At 40.4% G+C, this 19,796-nt stretch overlaps 1 protein-coding gene across 3 annotated transcripts in view; it reads left to right on the top strand.

The window, feature by feature from the left end:
• Window positions 1–18,672, top strand: part of LOC306964553 (TOX high mobility group box family member 2-like) — a 124,029-nt gene extending 105,357 nt beyond the window's left edge. The window contains exons 4-8 of one of the 3 annotated variants that reach the window (XM_079558610.1): window positions 4,661–4,888; window positions 9,169–9,249; window positions 13,539–13,922; window positions 14,193–14,332; window positions 17,255–18,672. In XM_079558610.1, the coding sequence (XP_079414736.1) occupies window positions 4,661–4,888; window positions 9,169–9,249; window positions 13,539–13,922; window positions 14,193–14,332; window positions 17,255–17,297 (876 nt within the window). In that variant the 3' untranslated portion in view covers window positions 17,298–18,672. The remainder of the gene's footprint in view (window positions 1–4,660; window positions 4,889–9,168; window positions 9,250–13,538; window positions 13,923–14,192; window positions 14,333–17,254) is intronic. The other 2 variants (XM_079558611.1, XM_079558609.1) reach the window with 2 other exon arrangements.
• Window positions 18,673–19,796: the final 1,124 nt, after the last annotated feature.

Raw genomic sequence — 19,796 nt, 5'->3', positions numbered from 1 at the left:
TAATTATCCACAATGTCATGATCGTTTTGATGAGGGAGAAAGGTTTTATATCTCCAGTTCAACCTCTAAGTGTCACTTAAAGCCACACGGCGTAAAATTTTACCCAACAAATACAATTGCAATACAAGTTTTAATTTGATGACCGATATTATCATCATTGAAAAAATACCTCATAAATGCACAAACAAACATGTGCCTTTGCTGTGAGCGGCTCAGCTCTCCTAAGACATGACTGTAGCTTAACCGGGAGTGGGTGCGTCTCCAGCTCGTTCCATGGAAATGTCGACGTAAGTCAGCAGTATTTGAGACCTAAACAGGTTAGGGCCTCATCCCAATTCATTCTTTGATTACTCACTGCAGTAACATCATTTTTCTGTGTTGAGCTTGTCATTGGGAACTTGTTTTGTACTGATGGCAACAGTGTAGTCCAAAATGTTACACAATGTGCCTTTAAATACACTCTTTATTTGTCATCCGCGTTCTCTCTTCATTGATATAATTATACGTTTGGTTGGTGAAATGACATCTTATTGCTTTTAAGATCAACAACAGTATTTACAGATCACACTTATTGTACAATAATATGATTTTTTAACATTATGAGTGATTGAAATTAGCCCAGTTTTGTGTGAAAGCACCGATTTTAGCATGTGTTCATATAACTTGTGCCGTGTATAATGTTATTTCTATGTTCAAATAGATATGTTAAAACTTGTTACAGGTGAAATTGCATATTTAACTTTTAAAGATTCCTTTTTGCTGTTGCTAGGTAGGACTTCTCTCCGCTATAAAAAGGCCAGACTGTGCTGAATATATCTCGTCCTATATAGGATTTTCTAATGGAGTTACCCTGCAAAACGAATAAAGTACTGCCTCAGCCTGAGCTCAGCATCCAATCAGCAGTTCTGTTGTGTGCTGTGGAGAAGAGAGGGAGAGAGAGCAGAAAGAGAGGGATGCTGTATTTTTATTTATTTTTTTCTGAATGTACATCGCTGCACTGGCACGACAAGATTAGGATTGACAGGCTGATAACTGTGTCACCATTAAAATAACACAGAGGGGGAGAAAGTCAGGCAGATAAAATGAGTGGAGCTTTAGAGGGAAAGATATAAGACAATAAAAGCTGCGGACGTTGCCGGAGAACAATAAAAGTTCATCCAATCAGAGAGACCTGAATTTACGCATCATCATCATCATCATCACCGTGAAGAGCAAAGTGCTGCATCGTTTGAATGGGCTATAAAAGCAAAAAGGTTTCTCTTTGCACCGATGGTTCAAAGTAGGAGCCTATAGAGGAAGTTCAGGAAGTGGCCATAAGGTGCAGGAAAGTATAGGGGGGAACAAACAATGCAGTGATTGAATATGGATATAAAAGCTGGAGTGCCGTGCCAAAACAGATATCTCACTTATTTGCAGTTTGCTGGTAACGGTTTGTCTTTGCTGTTCAATGCAGATGGTTTTATTGTCGATTCTACCACATGTAAAACACAAAGATTATTCTCCAAACATAAAGTATTTCTGTAATTCTTAAATATGTGTACTCAATCAGGGGCAGCAGAGGGCAGAAACATATTACATTGTACTAAATTTGGCCGGTACAATGTATCAAGGGTAGTGTAACATGAAGTGTCACCGTATCTTATGAACTACTGAATTAGTATGTAAGTAGGTAGTAAGCAAGTAAGTACGTTTTTTGAGGTCAGAAAAACCGCAGTACCCGGGGGAAACCTGGCTGGCCGCCTTCAGTTCTCCTCTGAAACGGTGCACCGCCTCCTGGGTTTGTCCCTGTTTCAGAGCGTGGTGCCCTGCACTGGTCAATCTCCTCTTTCCTCTTGCTCCTGCACTGCTCCCTCCGCTCCACAACAGTCTCTTTCAACATCTTCTCTTCGTTTGTTCCTTTTTTGTTTCCTATAGCGCCTCTTGTGACGCCTCTACTGTTCTGCAGGTGTGGAGGCTCTAACACGCTTCAGTGTTTAGGAAGAAGTCATTTGTATCTTTAGCTCATAAGCTAGCTGTTTGTTTACTTGCTGCAGTAAAGAAAAATCTGCTGAACCCCACAAAAAACATGGCAAAGATATACAAAAGCATCCAGCAAAACAGTGTGGAGTACAGAAACTACAAATGCAGTTTACAGAAAAAAGACACAGCTGTACCAAGAGAGAGGGAAGTTGCTGCTTGTTTATGTGTCACCAATTGAAACAACCATAACATAATGTTTTGAGGGAAGTGACTATAAATGGATAGTACACAGATATAACCCCACCCTATAATGTCTACAAACACAAATCTTGTTTCTGTCTTCAAGTCTTGAAATTGTGTAATATAACACCAGATACTTCTGTCATACTGCATTTGCTTGTTCCTGAGCTTTTCCCTTCAGATGTTTCACTATCATTTGTCCCTGTTTCTACACGTTGTCATTTTATTGGCATCACCTTGGTTTGATTCTCTTCCCGCTTCAAAGCTGTGGGAGGAACAGATGCCACTGTGAATGCCTGTCTTGCGGCTCATTGCTCCGAACGTGAAGGATGATTATTTTTTAATGAAAGCGCGCACACAAAACGCATATTACCTGTAAGCCTCGCAATGACAACCCGCGCTCTCTCATCACGCCGAATAGGTTCATTGGCTCAATTTTCCCACAACACAATGGCCATTTTGAAGTTTTTCTTGAGCTGTCAAATGTGCTTGTGGACGTTGGATTTTGATTAGTTCATTTCATGCTACGTGGGGATACACTTTGTCATTTGCAGAAACAATACAATTTTCAAAGGCAGTGCTTTCTGTCTCCTAGGTTTTCAGATCGGCAGGAAAAGTGTGAGAAATTGTTGGGGCTTAAAACCGTCATAAGTGTGCATTGGGTGACTTTACATGTTGTTGATTTTTGCAAAGGGGCAGAAAGCTAAAGCGTACAAAACGGATACCAACTTTTTTTGTAGCGTTGTCGCCACATTTTTGTTTTCAAAGTTTTTTGTTGTTTGCTGCTTTTTCATCATTTGGTCCGTTGCAGTTTTGTCACTTTTTTGTTGCTCTTCTGTCGCTTTTTCGTTGTGTTTTCATCACGTTTGTCGCCTTTTTGTCGCTCTGAAGTCACTTCTTTGTTGTATTATTGCTGCTTTTCTGGCACGTTTTTGTCGCTCTTTCATTGCTTCTTTGTCACTTTATTTGCTGTGTTTTTGTCACTTTTTGTGGCCTTTTATCATTGCTTTTTTTGCTATCTTTTTGTTGCGTTTTCATCCGCCTTGCCATTGCTATATTGGCACTTTTTTTCCAAGAAGCTTTTAGATTCGGGTAAAGCCAAACTGGAGAAAATGTGTTCAGTTCACATGGGGGTTAAGAGGAGTTTAAGATTGTTGTCAGGCCACCCTCCATAATGTGTTGTGGTGGGCGGGTCACATCTCAGGACAGATTTTCTTCATTGCAATTTATATCCAGTTCAGTGACTTTCAACTTCATTCTGTTTTGTTATTGTGTTTTATTTCCAACCACACTGGCCTACTCCTAATACAAATAAATTGACTACTTTTTTTCCATCCCATTCTGTGCCTCTTATTATCTGCTCCCTTATATATCAAGTTGCTCATCTGTTCAACCTCTATTTCTCCAAGTTTATTTTAGTCCCGAGTCACATAACCATTCTTTTGATTCAATGCGTGCAGAGTCTAATGAAAAACAAAACTTGCCCTTTGAGTTTCTGTCCTCAAAAAGCCAAAACATACAGCTCCATTTACTCCGTGCTCCTTTCGACATTTGCGTAACCTTTTAACCGTAAATGTTGTGCGTAAACATCTCGCCGTACCACCTGTATATCACTGTATATTTACTATATCATTATATTTTCTATTACGGCTGCCTATAAGGGGCGGAAATTGGATTGTTTTCGGTGCCGTTACTGCAGCCATGAAATCAGGTTAAATGATGTTTCGCGGATGCTAATAGCTACATCAACATCAGTCCTTCTGCTTATCTGCCCCTCCCTTCGCGTTTACCCCCTCGCTCCATTTCTCCCTTGATGCCTTCTCTCTCCTCGGGAAAGGAGCCAATTTCCATACAGAGGCACAACCGGGATCAGGTGACCGGGAATTGACTCGGTGCCACAGGAAAATGGAAACCTATCTGTGTGTGTTGGGCACAGAAGCATAACGCGGTTTGGCTTTTTTTTTTGCCGCTCGTTGTTGTTGTCAAACCTAGATCTTTATGGAGAAAATACAGATTGAATCCTTCCAGACTGTATATCAGAGAAAGGGGGTTTGATTTGGTTGTGATACACGATGGAGGGGGGGAAAAAAGACTAGTGGAATAAGGAAAGTGTCTCCGGGTTGAGCGAGAGCTTGTGAGTTTTTGTGTGTATTTCTGTCTTTGATGGATCCTCTTGTACGTCATGGCCATGGGGTAGAGTTCACAGTTGTGTTTCACACTTTCTGAAAGTTGTTAAACCCACACTGTGTAACATTTCACCCTGTAAATAGAATATTATGTGAGTGGGCTCAACTCGTAAATTTGCTCGGAACGGGATTTCACTTATCTCTCTCCAAGCGTGAGGTTAAAACACATTAGGTTCATGTTGCTGATAGCCTCGTGGTTAAGGCTGCTGCAACACCGCTCCGTCCTCAGCGCCATGAGTTCGAGACTTATCGTTGCATCTGTGTCTGTGTTTCAGATAAGTGGCGATAAGCGGTCCTCCGAGATGATGAAGCCCAAGCCCAAACCTCAGAAGAAAAAGAAGAAGAAAGACCCGAACGAGCCGCAGAAGCCGGTGTCTGCGTACGCGCTGTTCTTCAGGGACACTCAGGCCGCCATCAAGGGACAGAACCCCAACGCCACATTCGGCGACGTGTCCAAGATCGTGGCCTCCATGTGGGACAGCCTCGGGGAGGAGCAGAAGCAGGTAAGATGGATGCAGGGCTAAAGACAATGAGAGGGTGTAGTCCCATGGGAACACTGGGGATTCAAGATGCATTATCTCAAAATGCCTGCTCCTCATAGCTGTTGTTTATTTGTTATTTCTGCCGCTTCATTCCCACCTAAGGTCCAGCTTTACAGTCTTCAGGTCTGTCTTACTAATTGCATTACAGCAAGCAATTGTGTATCATATCATTAAGATTCCTGTTAGAGGAGCTCCTCAGCCAATTGAGCCATGTTCCAAGCTTATATAAAAGGGTGAGTGTTAAAGTGATATTTCAGGATTTTTTACATAGGGCCAAATGTCCTAGTTATCCAGAGAGTTGGTGATTTCTGGAGATATATATATTTTTTTTTATTTATTTATTTATGCAGTCCTTATATTTGAAGAGTTTAGTGGTGCTAGGCTAGTGCTAGGCTAGCGCATGTCTATGGTAACTAGTAGCCTGCATTAAAAACAGTCTGACCCAAGCAGAGTGCACCCGAGGCAAATCACTTATAACACCAGACTACCCACATAAATGTCTGTGTTGACTGAATAATTTTTGAAATATAACCATTTTGCATTAAAAAGAACTTGAAGAATTTGAGCAGCATCAGCTTCCTTGTTGTTATGCAGCGGCGGAGTGATCTGCTAGGTTACCGGATCTACAGTAGTTTGTTTACCTGCGGCCGGCATTACTATTCACAAAGGAGATTTCTACAAATCAGATATGGCAAGGTTTGGAGGACTACCCGATGATTTGAAGAGTTTTTAATGCAGGCTACGAGTTACCATAGTTACCATAGACATGCGCTAGCCTAGCACTAGCCTAGCATCACTAAACGCTTCAAATATAAGGACTGCATGAATAAAAATCTAAAACATTTCCAGAAATCAACAACACTCTGGATAACTAGGAAATGAGGCCCTATGTCACAAATTGTGAAATATCCCTTTAACAGGAGACACTGCAGGCGAAACACTTTTTCTACTTAATTTTCACATTCTGGGCCAAATTGGTCCCTTAGAATATAACCTTTTAATTGGAAAATCTTCACAATAACGTTTAATTATTGCACTGATTCAATTTTTCTCCATTTGTAATTTGTATTGTAATTTCAAGGGCCATTTTTCTCACATTGGTTCGACAACATCTCCACTTAAGTAGCACCTACGGATTTCAAATGTTCTAGCCTGGGACTGAACAAAAAATAATATGACACAAACCTATACAACAGGACACTTTAATCCAGTTCCCTCACTTCCCTGTGGGTGGCGCTCGTGTTGCAGCGCTCTGTTCTCTTGCTTTGTGTATTGCGAACTGGCTGTGAGATACTGTGCTCACTCTAATGAGCTACTTCTTCTCTTCCTCCGGATAATCTGTCCGTTTATCCCCAATCCCTCGGCTCTCGTTAAAATCATTTTCTTTCTAAATTTAATTTGAGTGGATGGTAAGGTGGGGAAAGGTGTGGGAGAGATGCACTGAAACTATCCAGGATTATTGCGCTGAACAGACAAGAATAACCAGGACTTAAAATGAACGTTGCAGGCAGTTGATAAATATTTTAGGAGAAAGTGTGCAAACTTTCAGCACGAGTATTCTTTATTGCATTTGCCTATCTGAAGAAATCAATTCTCGCGACCATTTAAGAACACCTGCATTTACTTTTGGAGCGCGTTGTCTACTTAGTTATAACAAAACTGAAATATTTCTAAAGCGCCGAAAGCAAAGGCTGTGTTTTCATCATGCAATTGATTACCATAGATCAGTGCTTCTTTCTGAGTGCCGTCCTCTGATAGCGCTCAGGGCCATCTGCAAATTTGCTCTTCATAAGACACGATTTCTATTAGATTCAAGATTGGTCTTGTCCTCATTTAGACGACATTTTTATTCATGATTTACTTACTTAAGTTTAGGTCTTGATTCAGCTCCTTTTGATACCTGACTAAGTCTACTGCTGATTTGGTCCTAATTTAGTCCCTGTGGTGCTGTAAAAAGTCAAATATTTCATAAAGTGGCCCTCTGTGTGAAAGAAGATGAACTTACATCAGTAAAGTTGAATCCAAATCTGGCCACTACACTATAATATTATCCTTATGCTGTTCTATCGCATTGTCACCTTCCCCTTAAAGAAATAGGCCACCGTTTTGAAATATTGAGATAATGTTCTTACTTTAGCTTAGACGAGTTGATACGTAGCTGTCTGGTCTTTACACGTGTGCTCAGTCACGTAAACAGAGCACAGACAGCGTTAGCATTTAGCCTCTCCTCTTCTCCTCTATGGATCCGAATGGAGGTGAAGATAGAAGCGACCAAGCTCTTCCACGTTATCCCTATTTAAATATGGTTACTTGAGCCTTTACACGATCCAAGCAGTCACACAAATACTACTATACTACCTATACTACTATATTGCAAGGCCTAGTAATATTACTACACCTTGCAATATAGTTCCCCTTTTTATCCGCTTAGAAAATCTACATGTTTAATTTTGTGTGACTCTACTTGGATCGTGTAAAGCCTCATGTAACCATATTTAAATAGGGATAACGTGGAAGAGCTTGGTCGCTTCTAACTTCACCTCCATCGGGATCCATAGATGAGAAGAGGAGAAGCTAAATGCTAACGCTGTCTGCGCTCTGTTTACGTGACTGAGGGCACGCATAAAGACCAGACAGCTACGCATCAACTCCTCTAAGCTAAGGTAGGAACATATGTCAGTATTTAAAAACAGTGGCCTGTTCCTTTAAAGTCTCAAATCTACAGGGACCAAATGAATCACCTTGTTGTTTAAAAGTAAACTCACTGCCCTAGTTAACGATACTGGTTTTCATTTTCTTTGCATGAAAACTCTCTTAAAGTTAAGGTTCATCTTGTTTGCCAAACTCCAACTTGTCCACACCTCCTGTCTCTGCTGACAAAGTACTCTCTATATCATCCATCTGTATTGACCTTTGACAACCATAGCTTTTATTTATATCTCTGTTTTTTTTTCTATTTCGATGCTGCCCAGAATACTGAATGAGCACTGCCCCCAATCCGCGTCTCGTCCTTGGATTACGCTCAAGGGCATCGCGGCGCTCCAAGATCATCGCTGTATTGTTTTAGTTCTTATTTAATGGTATACTTTACATCTGTCGACTGCTGGCAGCTATAGCTGGAAAGTCTTAAATAATGAGTTGGGGAGTTGGTTGGAAGCTTTGCCTGGAAGCTAATTTGGCAACATGACAAAATGTACATTACATATAGAAACAACAAGTTTTGAGTTCGTATATGTTTTGATTGAGAATGTAAAATTAAAGTTTTAGTCAAAGTAGTGTGATTATATTGTAATGTGTGGTGTATTAAAAGTTCTGGTATATTTGTTTAACTTCTTAAGCACCGCCTTAACCAAGTGCATTTCCTCCAGTTTGGCTTTACAAAAATGTCAACGCTTCTTGTTTGCTGAGTTTAAAGCTTATAGTCCTGTATAACACCTCATTTGAAAGCTAAGACCTACAAAACTGATTTAAACAGATCTTTTTCCTTGAGTTTTTGCCACTTTTTGGTCACCTTTTCCTCCTCGTTTTCTTCTCGCTTTTAGATTTGGGTGATAAAAGTACATTTTACTTTATGAACAATATGAACTTCATCATCTGGGTTTTACATTGTTTTGTTTTCTACTTGTCTGCATTACACTATGGACTTATCCATGTTTAATTTAGTTAGTTCATCTCTAACTATCTTTCCCCTCAATGTGTGCTTTAGTAATAAAACCGCATTACGACAGTGCCATATCGTTCTTCTGAATATACGCAGTATCATGCACAAAAATATTGATATTAATATTGATATATGAATGTTGGCTAATTTTCAACCGAACAGCAGCACAATAGACATTAGGTGGAGGCTGTTATGACACACAACAGCGACAAAAGTGTGTTTTTATTTGTGTGGCTACAGAGCTAAAAGAAAAAAAGAGACAGAGAACATTTTATTACCAACTTGATGATTCCTTAAATTGCTGGGTATTTTTATAAATCATTATGTAAGAGCAAAATCTTTCTGTGACGCAGTTTATGTGTAATCTATGTGTTTCTGGATGAATGTGCCGCACTACTGTTGTTTATCAAATGCTGTAAAGATAGAGTGGACGGGAGTGGGATTATTTTGGGTCTAGTCTTTGCTCTGTGTGGATTGCTACGGGAACAAAGCTTTCAGGATCAAAACACAACCGCGCTGACCTCTGCCCCCGCCCTGTAGTCTAGTCTTGTGTGTTTGACGTCTCCTCCTGTCTTCTCAGGCCTACAAGAGGAAAACCGAGGCAGCCAAGAAGGAGTACCTGAAAGCCCTGGCCGCGTACCGAGCCAGTCTGGTTTCCAAGGTAACGCCCACGACACACGCACAGGCCCGGCTCAAACTGATGATTGATTGTTCGGAAAATCCTCACTAATGGGATGGGCGGAGCTTACACGGATGGGGGGGAGGTTGGGGGGGGGGGGGGGGACCATGCAAAAAGGTCCGTCGATATTTGGAACAATCTCTGATTTTCACAGGCTGCAGATGTGTGTGGGGTGCTGCTGGGAGGATGTATAGGGATGTATAGGTTGTGATTTAGGGCAGGGGGGAAGGGTCAACGACATCTATGAGTGTAAAACCATGAGCGTTTGTATTTTGAGTTACAGTATATTGGTGTAAAGATCCACAGGAAAGGCTGAAGCCGTACTTTTTGGTATATGGTTATGATCTGGGGTCATTGCAGTTGGTCAGGTCTACGTTCAGCAACACTATGGGCCCAAAGAATGAGATCAGCTGATGACCTGAATATCCTGAATGACCATCAGTGGATTTCTTCTTCCCTGATGGCACAGGCATATTCCAAAATGACAATGCCAGGATTCATCGTTTTCCTTGGGATGTGCTGGAGAAGACTTTGCACAGTGGTCACACTCTCCCGTCATCAAAACAAGATCTTGGGGAAAAGTAAATGCAACCCTGGATCTTTGATGTTACAGAAGCTTAGTGGAACAAAGCCGCAGCTGTAATCAAAGCTTAAAATGAAAAGCAATGATCCAAAGAAATACTCAATTAAAATTAAAAAAAAAAGTGTAAAAAATTAGAGGCAACTGTTTGAGTATAAATGTCTGATTAATGTTTAATTTGTGGCATAAATGATGAGAGACAAAACTTTGGATAATGTGAGAATCCAAATATTTCCAAGAAAATTTCCATAAAATGTATTGATTATGTATATTGCTGAAGGAAAAGGGCCACGAAACACAAGCTACATATATTTATCGACTTGTTTTTTTTACTCGATAAATTACTCACAATGGCACAAGTAAGAGCAAAGATACTTCATTGCAATCAAGTAGAAGAAAAAAGTACTGAATGACTAAGTACAGTTTCTTCAAAAAGTGACTCAAATACTTGAATACTTGAGTAAATGTAAATGAGTCCTACCTGCCTCAACTACGTTTCCTATTCTGTCCATTTTAAAGACAGGTTTGAGGTCCCTTCTCTCCCATCCTCAGTCCCATGTTCCCTCAATTTCAGTGGACTTTAGTTTTGTCTCCACTTCAGCACATGGCTTTAGACTCCGGTTCAGGCCCGTGTTGAACAGTGGAGGTTCTGCAGATTGCATTGTTTAGTGCCGTCTTGTATTACCAGCCGACTGTGTGGCGTGGGGAAGATCTCTTTTGTCATTCCATTTGTTCTGCAGCAAACAGCCTCATTTCTCCTCCGCCGTCGATGCTTATATGCGAGCGTACGTGCCAGCGCTTATGCCCTCCTCCTATCTATCTGTCAAGGAGCCGATTGATCATTGCCCCGGCCCCTCTTCTATTCATACAAATGCGCTCCATTACGGCCTAATCAACACTGATGGTTTGAGATGAGCGCTTTGACAGCTCATCATAGAGGCACACAGAATGATACAGGCAGAGGGGAGGGGCTTATTATTTCTCTGTGAAGGGTCCACCACCAAAACAATACATCGTAAGTTAAGGACAAGCATTTTCAGTAATCGAGTTAAGGTAAAGATGGACTGTGAGGCCGTTCAAATGAGAATCCGCTTATATCAAGTAATATGAGGATATTTATTTGTTGATTTAAAGCAGAACGAAGTAACTCATGCCCCTAGAGGCCATAAGCATCACTGCAGGTGTTGTAGCATTTTGCAGGTTTTTTTTTACTCATTAATTGTCCGTGAGAGTAGATACTACGCTGACAGAAAAGTCAAAGGGAGAGAGGGATATTGTTCATTGTGGAGATCATTTTTTTCACTCAAACCTGGCTGTAAATACTGCTAAAGTGGTGCTAGCCCACAGTTAGCTTTGCCCGTTAGCCTGTGAGCTTCTTCTTCGTGATTCTATTAGTGTGTATTGTGTCTCCGACCTGGTGCAGAGAAAGTTGCAAGGGAGGTTTTCTGGCCAGAGACACCAGGGGGTGATGAAAGACCCCCCAATCATCCCATTAACACTTGTATTATCCCCAGAAGGACTACGGAAATGATTTATTAAGCGTTTCTGTGTCAGGAGTCCACAAGACATTTTTGTCTTGATGGTACTGGATTTAAAGTTCTCCACAAAACGCTCGAACTGTGTTGCTCTGGGCACTACTTCGCTCAATGGGCTGGGCGTGATCTGCAGTCTGCGGTAATAGAAGTTTTTTAGAGCTTATGGAGGACCGTGCACTTTCTTCTATGTTTTACCCAACAGATGAAAGTAGATAGCTGAACTACTCTGTTGACTACAGGGTCACTGCCGCTGATATTTTCTGAGAACTACTCCAGTATTTCAGTCCAGAACTTGTGTCAGAGATACCAAGGATTTTCTTTTCAATCCAATACTGTGTGTGTCACGATATGGATCTGATGCTGAGACCAGTGTGTTTTTAAAGTGCACAAAAACTCTGTATTAAGCAAGGAAAAGTGGTTTCTTTGTGGTATAAAACCATTTAAACCATTTTGAATGTGATTGAAAATGTAATTATTTTAAATAAAGTGTTGTTCCACCGATCACTAGTTAAAGTAAATTCCCACTACAGGAGCTTTCCCGTTAGGCCTGTCACGATAACAAAATTTGAAGTCTGATAGATTGAGGATATCAAATATTGTGATAAACGATTATATTGGACCACTTCATGCCACAGAAACTAACCTAAAAAAAAATCTAATCTCAGTAATCCCTTGTTCTAAAAGAGAGCATATTCTTTACAACACAAAAGTTGCAATTAACATGAAATTAAATGAAACTCCATTTACTTCAGTAAAATAGTTAAAGTATTACAAAAATAGGATTTTTAAAAAAAAAAAGGAACATTTTTAATAAATGTACTGACGATAAATACCCTGATATTCTTTTTCTTTCAGTTTATTGGACAATAAGTCGATATAGTAATTATCGTGTATCCAGTTGTCAAAAAGTCACATTGGTTTGCACTTCTTAAAATGCCCATTGGTTTATTATTCTTGGCTTCAGCGTGTCACACTTAGTGCCACATAGTAAAAATACAAGGGAAACACACACAACATCTTCCTCAACCATGAATAAAACTGTTTTTGGAGGACAGCGCAGTTCAGCAGTTCATGACATGATGTTAAAAGTGCTTGAAAGTGTAACATAATGTCAAAGGTTCAAGTTCTGTCATTTGATATTGATTGATTGATTATTCCAAGTTTAATGTACATTACATATACTTTTTACATTATTATGTTAAGCTTTTGGTACATTTTACTGTCAAAATCAAAATAACATGGACATAAACCCACATTTAAGTTGTTGACCTGTAACTAGCTATGGTTCGTGCATCAGTGAAAATGCTAGAGCGCTCTCGTTCAAGTGTCGGCTTAGTCTTTCAGAGAAAATGAATCCAGTCAAAGCTGCCAGGCCAAGGAATGGGACAACATGAAATAGATTGGCTTGCTTTTCGGAGCCAGGGAGTGTCCGCTGTTGACTGATTTGGGTATCACTGCGCTGTTAAAACTCAATTGGACAGATGTTAATAATGCGTCAGATATGAAGCGGAGCAGACTGAACCCAAATGAATGGCGGAGTCAAGGGCAAATGGAGAGCACATGAAGGCAACACTCTCCAAATTTCTGTCATTTATGATTCTGCCTGTAAAACGGATTCCTCTTCAGAAAAGTGTGGCATGTAATTATTAAGATCGACAGTGATAAGAAATTTGGATCAAGTGGGTTCAAAAGTTAAAAGCTTTTAAAACTCAATTTTTTTTGACTGCATAATTATGAAGTACGTACTTAATGGTGGTCTCTCTTTGAAGGAGCTCACAGAAGCAACCTTTCTTTAATATTACTTTTTCACACAGTAGAGAAAACTGTCAATAGCTTTAGCTGTGGAGGGTTGAGGCAGTGGCGCCTCTGAAAGACACATTCAACACTGTTACTATAGAACCAGGATTCAGTACTGAAAAAGTTATTAAAATGAAATAGTTCAATTTCAAAAGTTCAAATGTAGAGCATTTGAAATGCAACTTAGGAAGCCATTATTTTTACACTTTAGCTCATTGGCTTTGGTTTCTGTCGTGTTTGAGATTTGATTGCTGCTGTTGGGGCAGAGTAGTGCTGTTGCCAAAGGACTTAGTTGAGGTGTTGCGTTGCTGTTTGAAAGGTAACATTAATTAAAGTCCTGTCTTTTTGTTCCTCCTCAGACCTACAATGACCCAGAACCAAAAAGTGCCCAGCAGACGAGCCAGTCGTCCCACCTGCTGCCCCCGAAGCAGCCCCTGTACAGTGTGCCCCCTCAGCCCTCCTCTCCGTACTTGGGACCTCCAGGCTCCTTCCCTCTGTCAGAGCTGCAGAGCTACGGCGGGCCCCGCCACAGCCTGGCCCCTGCCCTGAGCCAGTCCCAGATGCTGCCCCCTAGCATGAGTGCCTCTCCCCCCACCTCTTTCCAGATCAGCCCCCCTCTGCACCCCCACGCCCAGCTCTCCCTGCACCAGAGCTCCCTGCTCAACCAGCCAATCCGCATGCAGCAGTCACAGCCAATCATCTCGCACCAAATGGGCCTGCACTCGCCCCCCCTCAGTCAGCAGGTCAGTGCACACGCCCCATATTAGTGTTTACATTACGCTTGAAATCATGATGTTGGCAGCAGTCGGTAAATCCTGCTGTAAACAGCTGCTGCTGAATTAGTTCAACAGTGTAATGAGTAAAACGTGACAGAATATATGTCTGAACATACACATATAGAAACAGTGTGATGCCAATGAGCAAAGAAAGCTGCTCTTCAACAGGTGCAAGTTGACCATTTTTTTCTGGAGGGTTTGATATTAATGAGTTTTCCATCTTCTCTCTGCTCACAGGGATTCTCTCACCTCCCTCCGGATTACCCCAACAGTGTGGGGGGGCCGCAGTCTCCAGGAGCCCCCGCCCCGGGGCATGGCCCCAACCCGGACTGGGACGGAGAGTATTGCAACAGGGACTGCGGACCCAACCACTGCGGGTGAGATACTCTGCACATGGAGCACAGACTTGATAGCGTTTATGCTAGTCTTGTGAAATACGTTTGTTTTATGTGTGGCTAAAATTACATTAAAACTGTGTTATAAAGACTTAAAACATGTTCATAAACCCATTCAAACTCTACACAATAAATCCATTATTAAGCTGTATAATGCCTTAGTATCAAGTCACTCCATATTAGCCTCTTTAAACCCAGCCCAGGACAAATAACTGGTGTGAACACTGAGCAGCTGCTTAATTTCCAAATAACTCGCTTCAGACCACTTCACTTGTCCTCCCGGGAACTGTATTAATCATAAACTACAATTTGCCGACTAAAGCGCCAGCAAAGCATCTCCTTGAAATTGAAATGAGTAATGCACGAGGAGAACAATGCTATTACGGCGCTTGGTAAAAGTGTGACATCCAATTAAGTCCCTGTGTTTCTCTCTCTGTAAACTTGGCCTTATTGAATCAAATCCGCGGCGCCGCTACAAAGGCAGTTGTGTTGTGTTTTGGGGTTGTGACTATTCTGAGAAATCTCAAAAAACTAAACAAAACAAAAAACAGTGTCTCCTGCGTTTGGAGCCGATTCATGTCAAACGGGATCACGCCTGGGTCACATCATGTTTTGACGCCTCCTGAAGAAGATTGAGCGTTTCCTTAAGTCTCTCCTTCCAAGTGCGATCAGCGTGCGTTTGGTGATGCTGCACTCGTGTCAGTAGCGATAAGAGCGGAACACACTTCACGTTTGGCATTTCAAAAACCAAGTGATCTGCAAATTTTGACTTTTGTATTTTGCGCATCTTGGAGAGGGGGGGATGGGGGGGCGATTGATGCCTGTTGTTCACTCAGGGGCTTTCATGTTTGTTTTTGCAGCTTTTTTTTTGGAGTCAAACATCAGTCGAGCTGCTAATGTCACTGATATGTGTTTAGACTTTTCTAAAAACTGACAAATTTATTCCTGTGAAGCGGAGTTGCAGGGCCCGAAAAGTTGCTAAGAAGGTTGTGTCTTTGCTTTCACGCGGTTTGGTATTTGTTTCAATATTCAGCAGTGGATTTGAAATGTTGTGATAGCGGGGTCGGTTTCCAGTTTGCTCGTCTTGCCTCCGCTCAGCTCAGTTCTGGCGTCTTTTTCTGCTGCCTCAGTCGTTTTATATTGCATGAACCTCCAAACTTATTTTGCTGACTAAATCTGACTTTTATGTGTGCCCCAATAAAAAAGCTTAACATTTGAATTCATATAAAAATAGAGTGTGCTGGCAACAAAAACACCTTCATAAAGTCTAACAATATTTGCATGGGGCTTGCACTGTAACAACACTGTAGCCAAGATGACACTTCTCACTTTATTTACATCATTTGCACAGTGCACAACTACAAACGCTGCATCTTAATTGCGTCTCAGTCAGGGAAAAGTGAGCACATTAGCATATTGTTCAAAAGGAGTGCTCTTTTATGTACAACAAAACCACACGTGCATACTGTTGCCTGGTAGCATGATTGCAGAAGTTTTTTATATGGGCAAAACTGACATTTTTGCCTCAGTACATTATCCACATCTTAACCTCTTAATCCCCGCCTGAATCAAGCACATTTTTTCTCCAGTTTGGCTTTACTCGAATCTAAAAGCTTCAAGAAAAAAAGAAGGCAAAATAGCAACGAAAATGAGCCGAGGACGAGGATGAAAATGGGACAAAAGACTGACAATAACGCAACACAAAAAGCCAGCAGAAAAGTGACAATAACGCAACAAGAAAGCCACAAAAGACTAACAGAAAAGTGGCACAAATGAGTGATGAAAAAGCAATAAAATTGCCACAAAAGAGCAACAGAAAAGTGACAAAAACGGCACAAAAAAGCGATGAAGAAGTGACAAAACAAGCAACAAAAAAGCCACCGAAGACTATCAGAAAAGTGGCACAAATGTGTGACAAAAAAGCTCCAAAAATGCCACTAAAGAAAAAGAGAAAAGTGACAAATATACAACAAAAAAGCCACAAAAGAGTAACAGAAAAGTGGCACAAATGAGTGACGAAAAAGCGACAGAAATGCCACAAAAGAAAAAACTGAAAAGTGACAAAAATGCAACAAAAAAGTGATGAAGAACTGACAAAAAAAAAGCAAATATGCAACAAAAAAGCCACAAAAGAGAAACAGAAAAGTGATGAAAAATTGCCAAAAATGTGATGAAAAAGTGACAAAATGAGCAACAAAAAAAAACAATTAAAAGAAATGTCAAAAAAAGGTTGGACAACACGGCAACAACGCAAGGAAAAAGACTCGTTTAGATGAGTTTTGTAGGTCTTAGCTTTCAGATTACACTGGCCTATAGGCTGTAAACTTAGGGAGTTTGTTACAGCCCAAGACCTTTTGTCTAAGTCATTGTTGGAGATAAAGCAGTCAGAGAGAGAAAATTTGAATGAGACATATATTGTACAGTTTTATAATCTGTGCTCTTCTTACTCTTTTCTTCTGTAGATAAGGACGCTTATTTTCATATTTGACCTTATATCCTTGTCACTTGCTAGTATCGCTAATGTCCTTTTTCCTACCTGTTGAGCTGTTGCAACTGCACAAACAGATCAAGGTTTTCTTTAGGCATTGTGGCCATTTAAGTCTGGCGATGCTTCCACATGAAGAGGATTGTGCGTCACAAGGCCAAAGCATAAGGCCCCGAAGAGCCAAGATTACGGCTCTTACGCAGATTGTGATATCCAGTGTGAAATAGTAAATAAAATCTTTTTTTTTTTATGAAAACCTTGAAATCTGACTTACGCAATTATGCTGATGTGACATTGTGCGGGAAAAGAGAAGAACAACTGATATACAACTAAAATCAAATAAGACTTTTTTTTTTTTTTACAGAATGTTAAAGCCATGTCTCATGCATTCCCCTGACAGTGTTGTCTCTGTGTTGCAGCAGTGGCATGGGCGCCCGGGACAAGCCGCTCTACCTCACTTGAATTTGAAAGACCTCCAAATGTCAGACTCCAGGGAGCTTTCCAACATCATCGGCTTCGACACCAGTTTGTTTCTCTGTGTGTTTTTCTTTCTTATGGATTCAACAGGTCCCAAAGACTGACTACAGAACCTCCACCTATTTGCCAAGCACTTAGATCAGCCAGACGCCTGGGGCACCTCTCTTTTTTTTTTTTGCTTTATTTTACTTATCAGTGCACTCTCCTGTTTTCGCGAGGGCAGCGGGGCTCTAAGCTCATGCCAACATACTGGAAATGAAGACCAAAAAAAAAACGTCTTCTCATTCGGTTTTTGAATTTTTTTTTAAAGAAGCTTCTTTTTTTTTCCTCCTCCCGTTCACTCCGGCGCTCGATATTGCCATGGACTGCCCTCTTCGGGGAGATAAGATGCTCAGAGCAAATGCAATGTCAGAAGATTCTGTTACCTCTGCTGGGGTGGACATGCTTCGAATTGTCATTTCATGTAGTTACAAAATGCACAGAACATTTGTCGCCGTCTATAAGAATCTTCAATCGATATTTTTTTTGTCGTCACAAACTGTAAATATCACAGAAATCAATTCCTCTTACGTGTGTATTTACCTAAACCCCTTGCTTTAAATCATTTTTAAAAGAAAGCATTCTTCTCTTTTTTGTTGACGTGGTTTTGTGCCGGCGGATTCAGCGGGGAACAATACACACACTAAATTGAAGACTGTGTTCACTGACGATTTCTCTTCAAACTTAAAGACGGAGAAACGCAGAACTGTTTTGAGGGAGACGCGGCTCCACAGTCAGAGTCCTCTCTCATTATGACCTCAGGACTTGACTGAACTGCAGAGGTCCAAGTTCAAACCTCTCCTTTAGGCCACGCCCACCATGACCCCGCCCAGTCCCCCCGTTAGACCCCCCCCCACACTTGTACAGGTGAATAAAATAAGTTGATAAATGTGAAATGTTACTAAAGAAAAAAAAATAACAGTGGGTTTTAAAGTTTTTGACTAGTTTTATTAGGTGTTTTAGAGTTGTGTTGAACTCATACTTCTCATTTTTGTGACAAAAAAAAATTAATATTTTTTGTTTGTTTTTTCCACTGTAGCAGGATTTGAGTTTGAGACTGATGGGAGAGTAGATATTTTCAGTTTGTGTATAAACCTGCCAAATGTTGTTTTTAATTTGTAAAGTTCTAAGAAATCCTGTTTTGTTTTGATGAATATCTTGTTTTAAAATATGGTCAATCTATTTAAATTGGTTTCACACAGTATTTATGAATGAAATGAAGTAACATTTTGGCTTGAGTTAATCAGGGTGCATTATTATTATTATTATTATTATTATTATTATTATTATTATTATTATTATTATTATTATTATTATTATTATTATTATTAGCAAAATTGTTACTAGAATAATCAATATTTTTCCAGAAACTGCTGTTGGTGCAGAAACAGCATCAACGTTAAATCCATTTTGTGTCACAGATTTTTTTTTTTGGTTTTCTTTTGTCTGTAATAAAATGTTTAAAGTGGAAGTCTAAAGCCTGTTTATTCACACTCTATCTGCATCAAGATGATACATTATTGGGATGGCAACGATTTCAAAACAGTAGCTACAGGATTCCCCCAAAGCCAAGTTTATTTGCAGAGCACAATTCGTACACAAAGTAATTCAAAAGTGCTTTTCCCCTTGTGCAAAGCCTACAGGTCAGGACACTCTCACGATGGAACATAACATAATTCAGATTAACTTTTTGTCCTAAAACTGAAGAACAAGTACAATTCTGTGTACTCTGTGTAACAGCAGCCTACATGGACTGTAGATTGGATGCAAGTAAATGGGATTAACTGCTGCAAATAACACTGAGAGGTCACTGTTCTGGAATAATCATGATCATTCCTTTCACAGTGATTTATTTTTATGGTAACCTACTATCTTACTGGAATCACGGGTTACTTGAATTAGATTTTGCTTACTTTTATTATTTTTATTATCAAAGCTCCCCTCATTTTACTGGCACAAAATGAACTGCAAAACAATGTAAGCAAACAAATGCGGTCTTAGTTTTTGGTGTCGGTGTGGAAGTTCATTAAATGGTCAGGTGAAGCTTTTCCTCGAGGATTGCTCAGAGTTCATGATCTGCGTTTTGATCCAAATGAAATGATGATGGAGGACGTAAAGCCGCTGCCCACCGGCCACGACTTCAGCTCTGATGTGGTGATGAAACTCTTTTACAGAAAAATCTCGGGAAAATACTTAAATAAAAGAAACATGTTATGAATTTTACAGTTGCATTAAAGATGGAATAGAGATGGGCTCACTCCCCTCTTCCTGCATGCGTCACTGGTGGAAATACAGTGCCATCTACAGGAAGGGGAAGGGATTGTTTGCTTATAATATTGCTCTATTTTATTCTGGTTGTATAAACAGGTAAAATAAAACTAAAGCAATAGGAAGGACACGCGGATGTTTTGATTTGTGAATGAATACTATATGAAAACTGCATAC

The sequence above is a fragment of the Gobius niger genome (genome assembly GCF_951799975.1).
Source record: "Gobius niger genome assembly, chromosome: 6".
NCBI lineage: Eukaryota > Metazoa > Chordata > Actinopteri > Gobiiformes > Gobiidae > Gobius > Gobius niger.
Note: the sequence above shows the minus strand (reverse complement) of the source record. Positions and strands in the feature narration are given on the sequence as shown.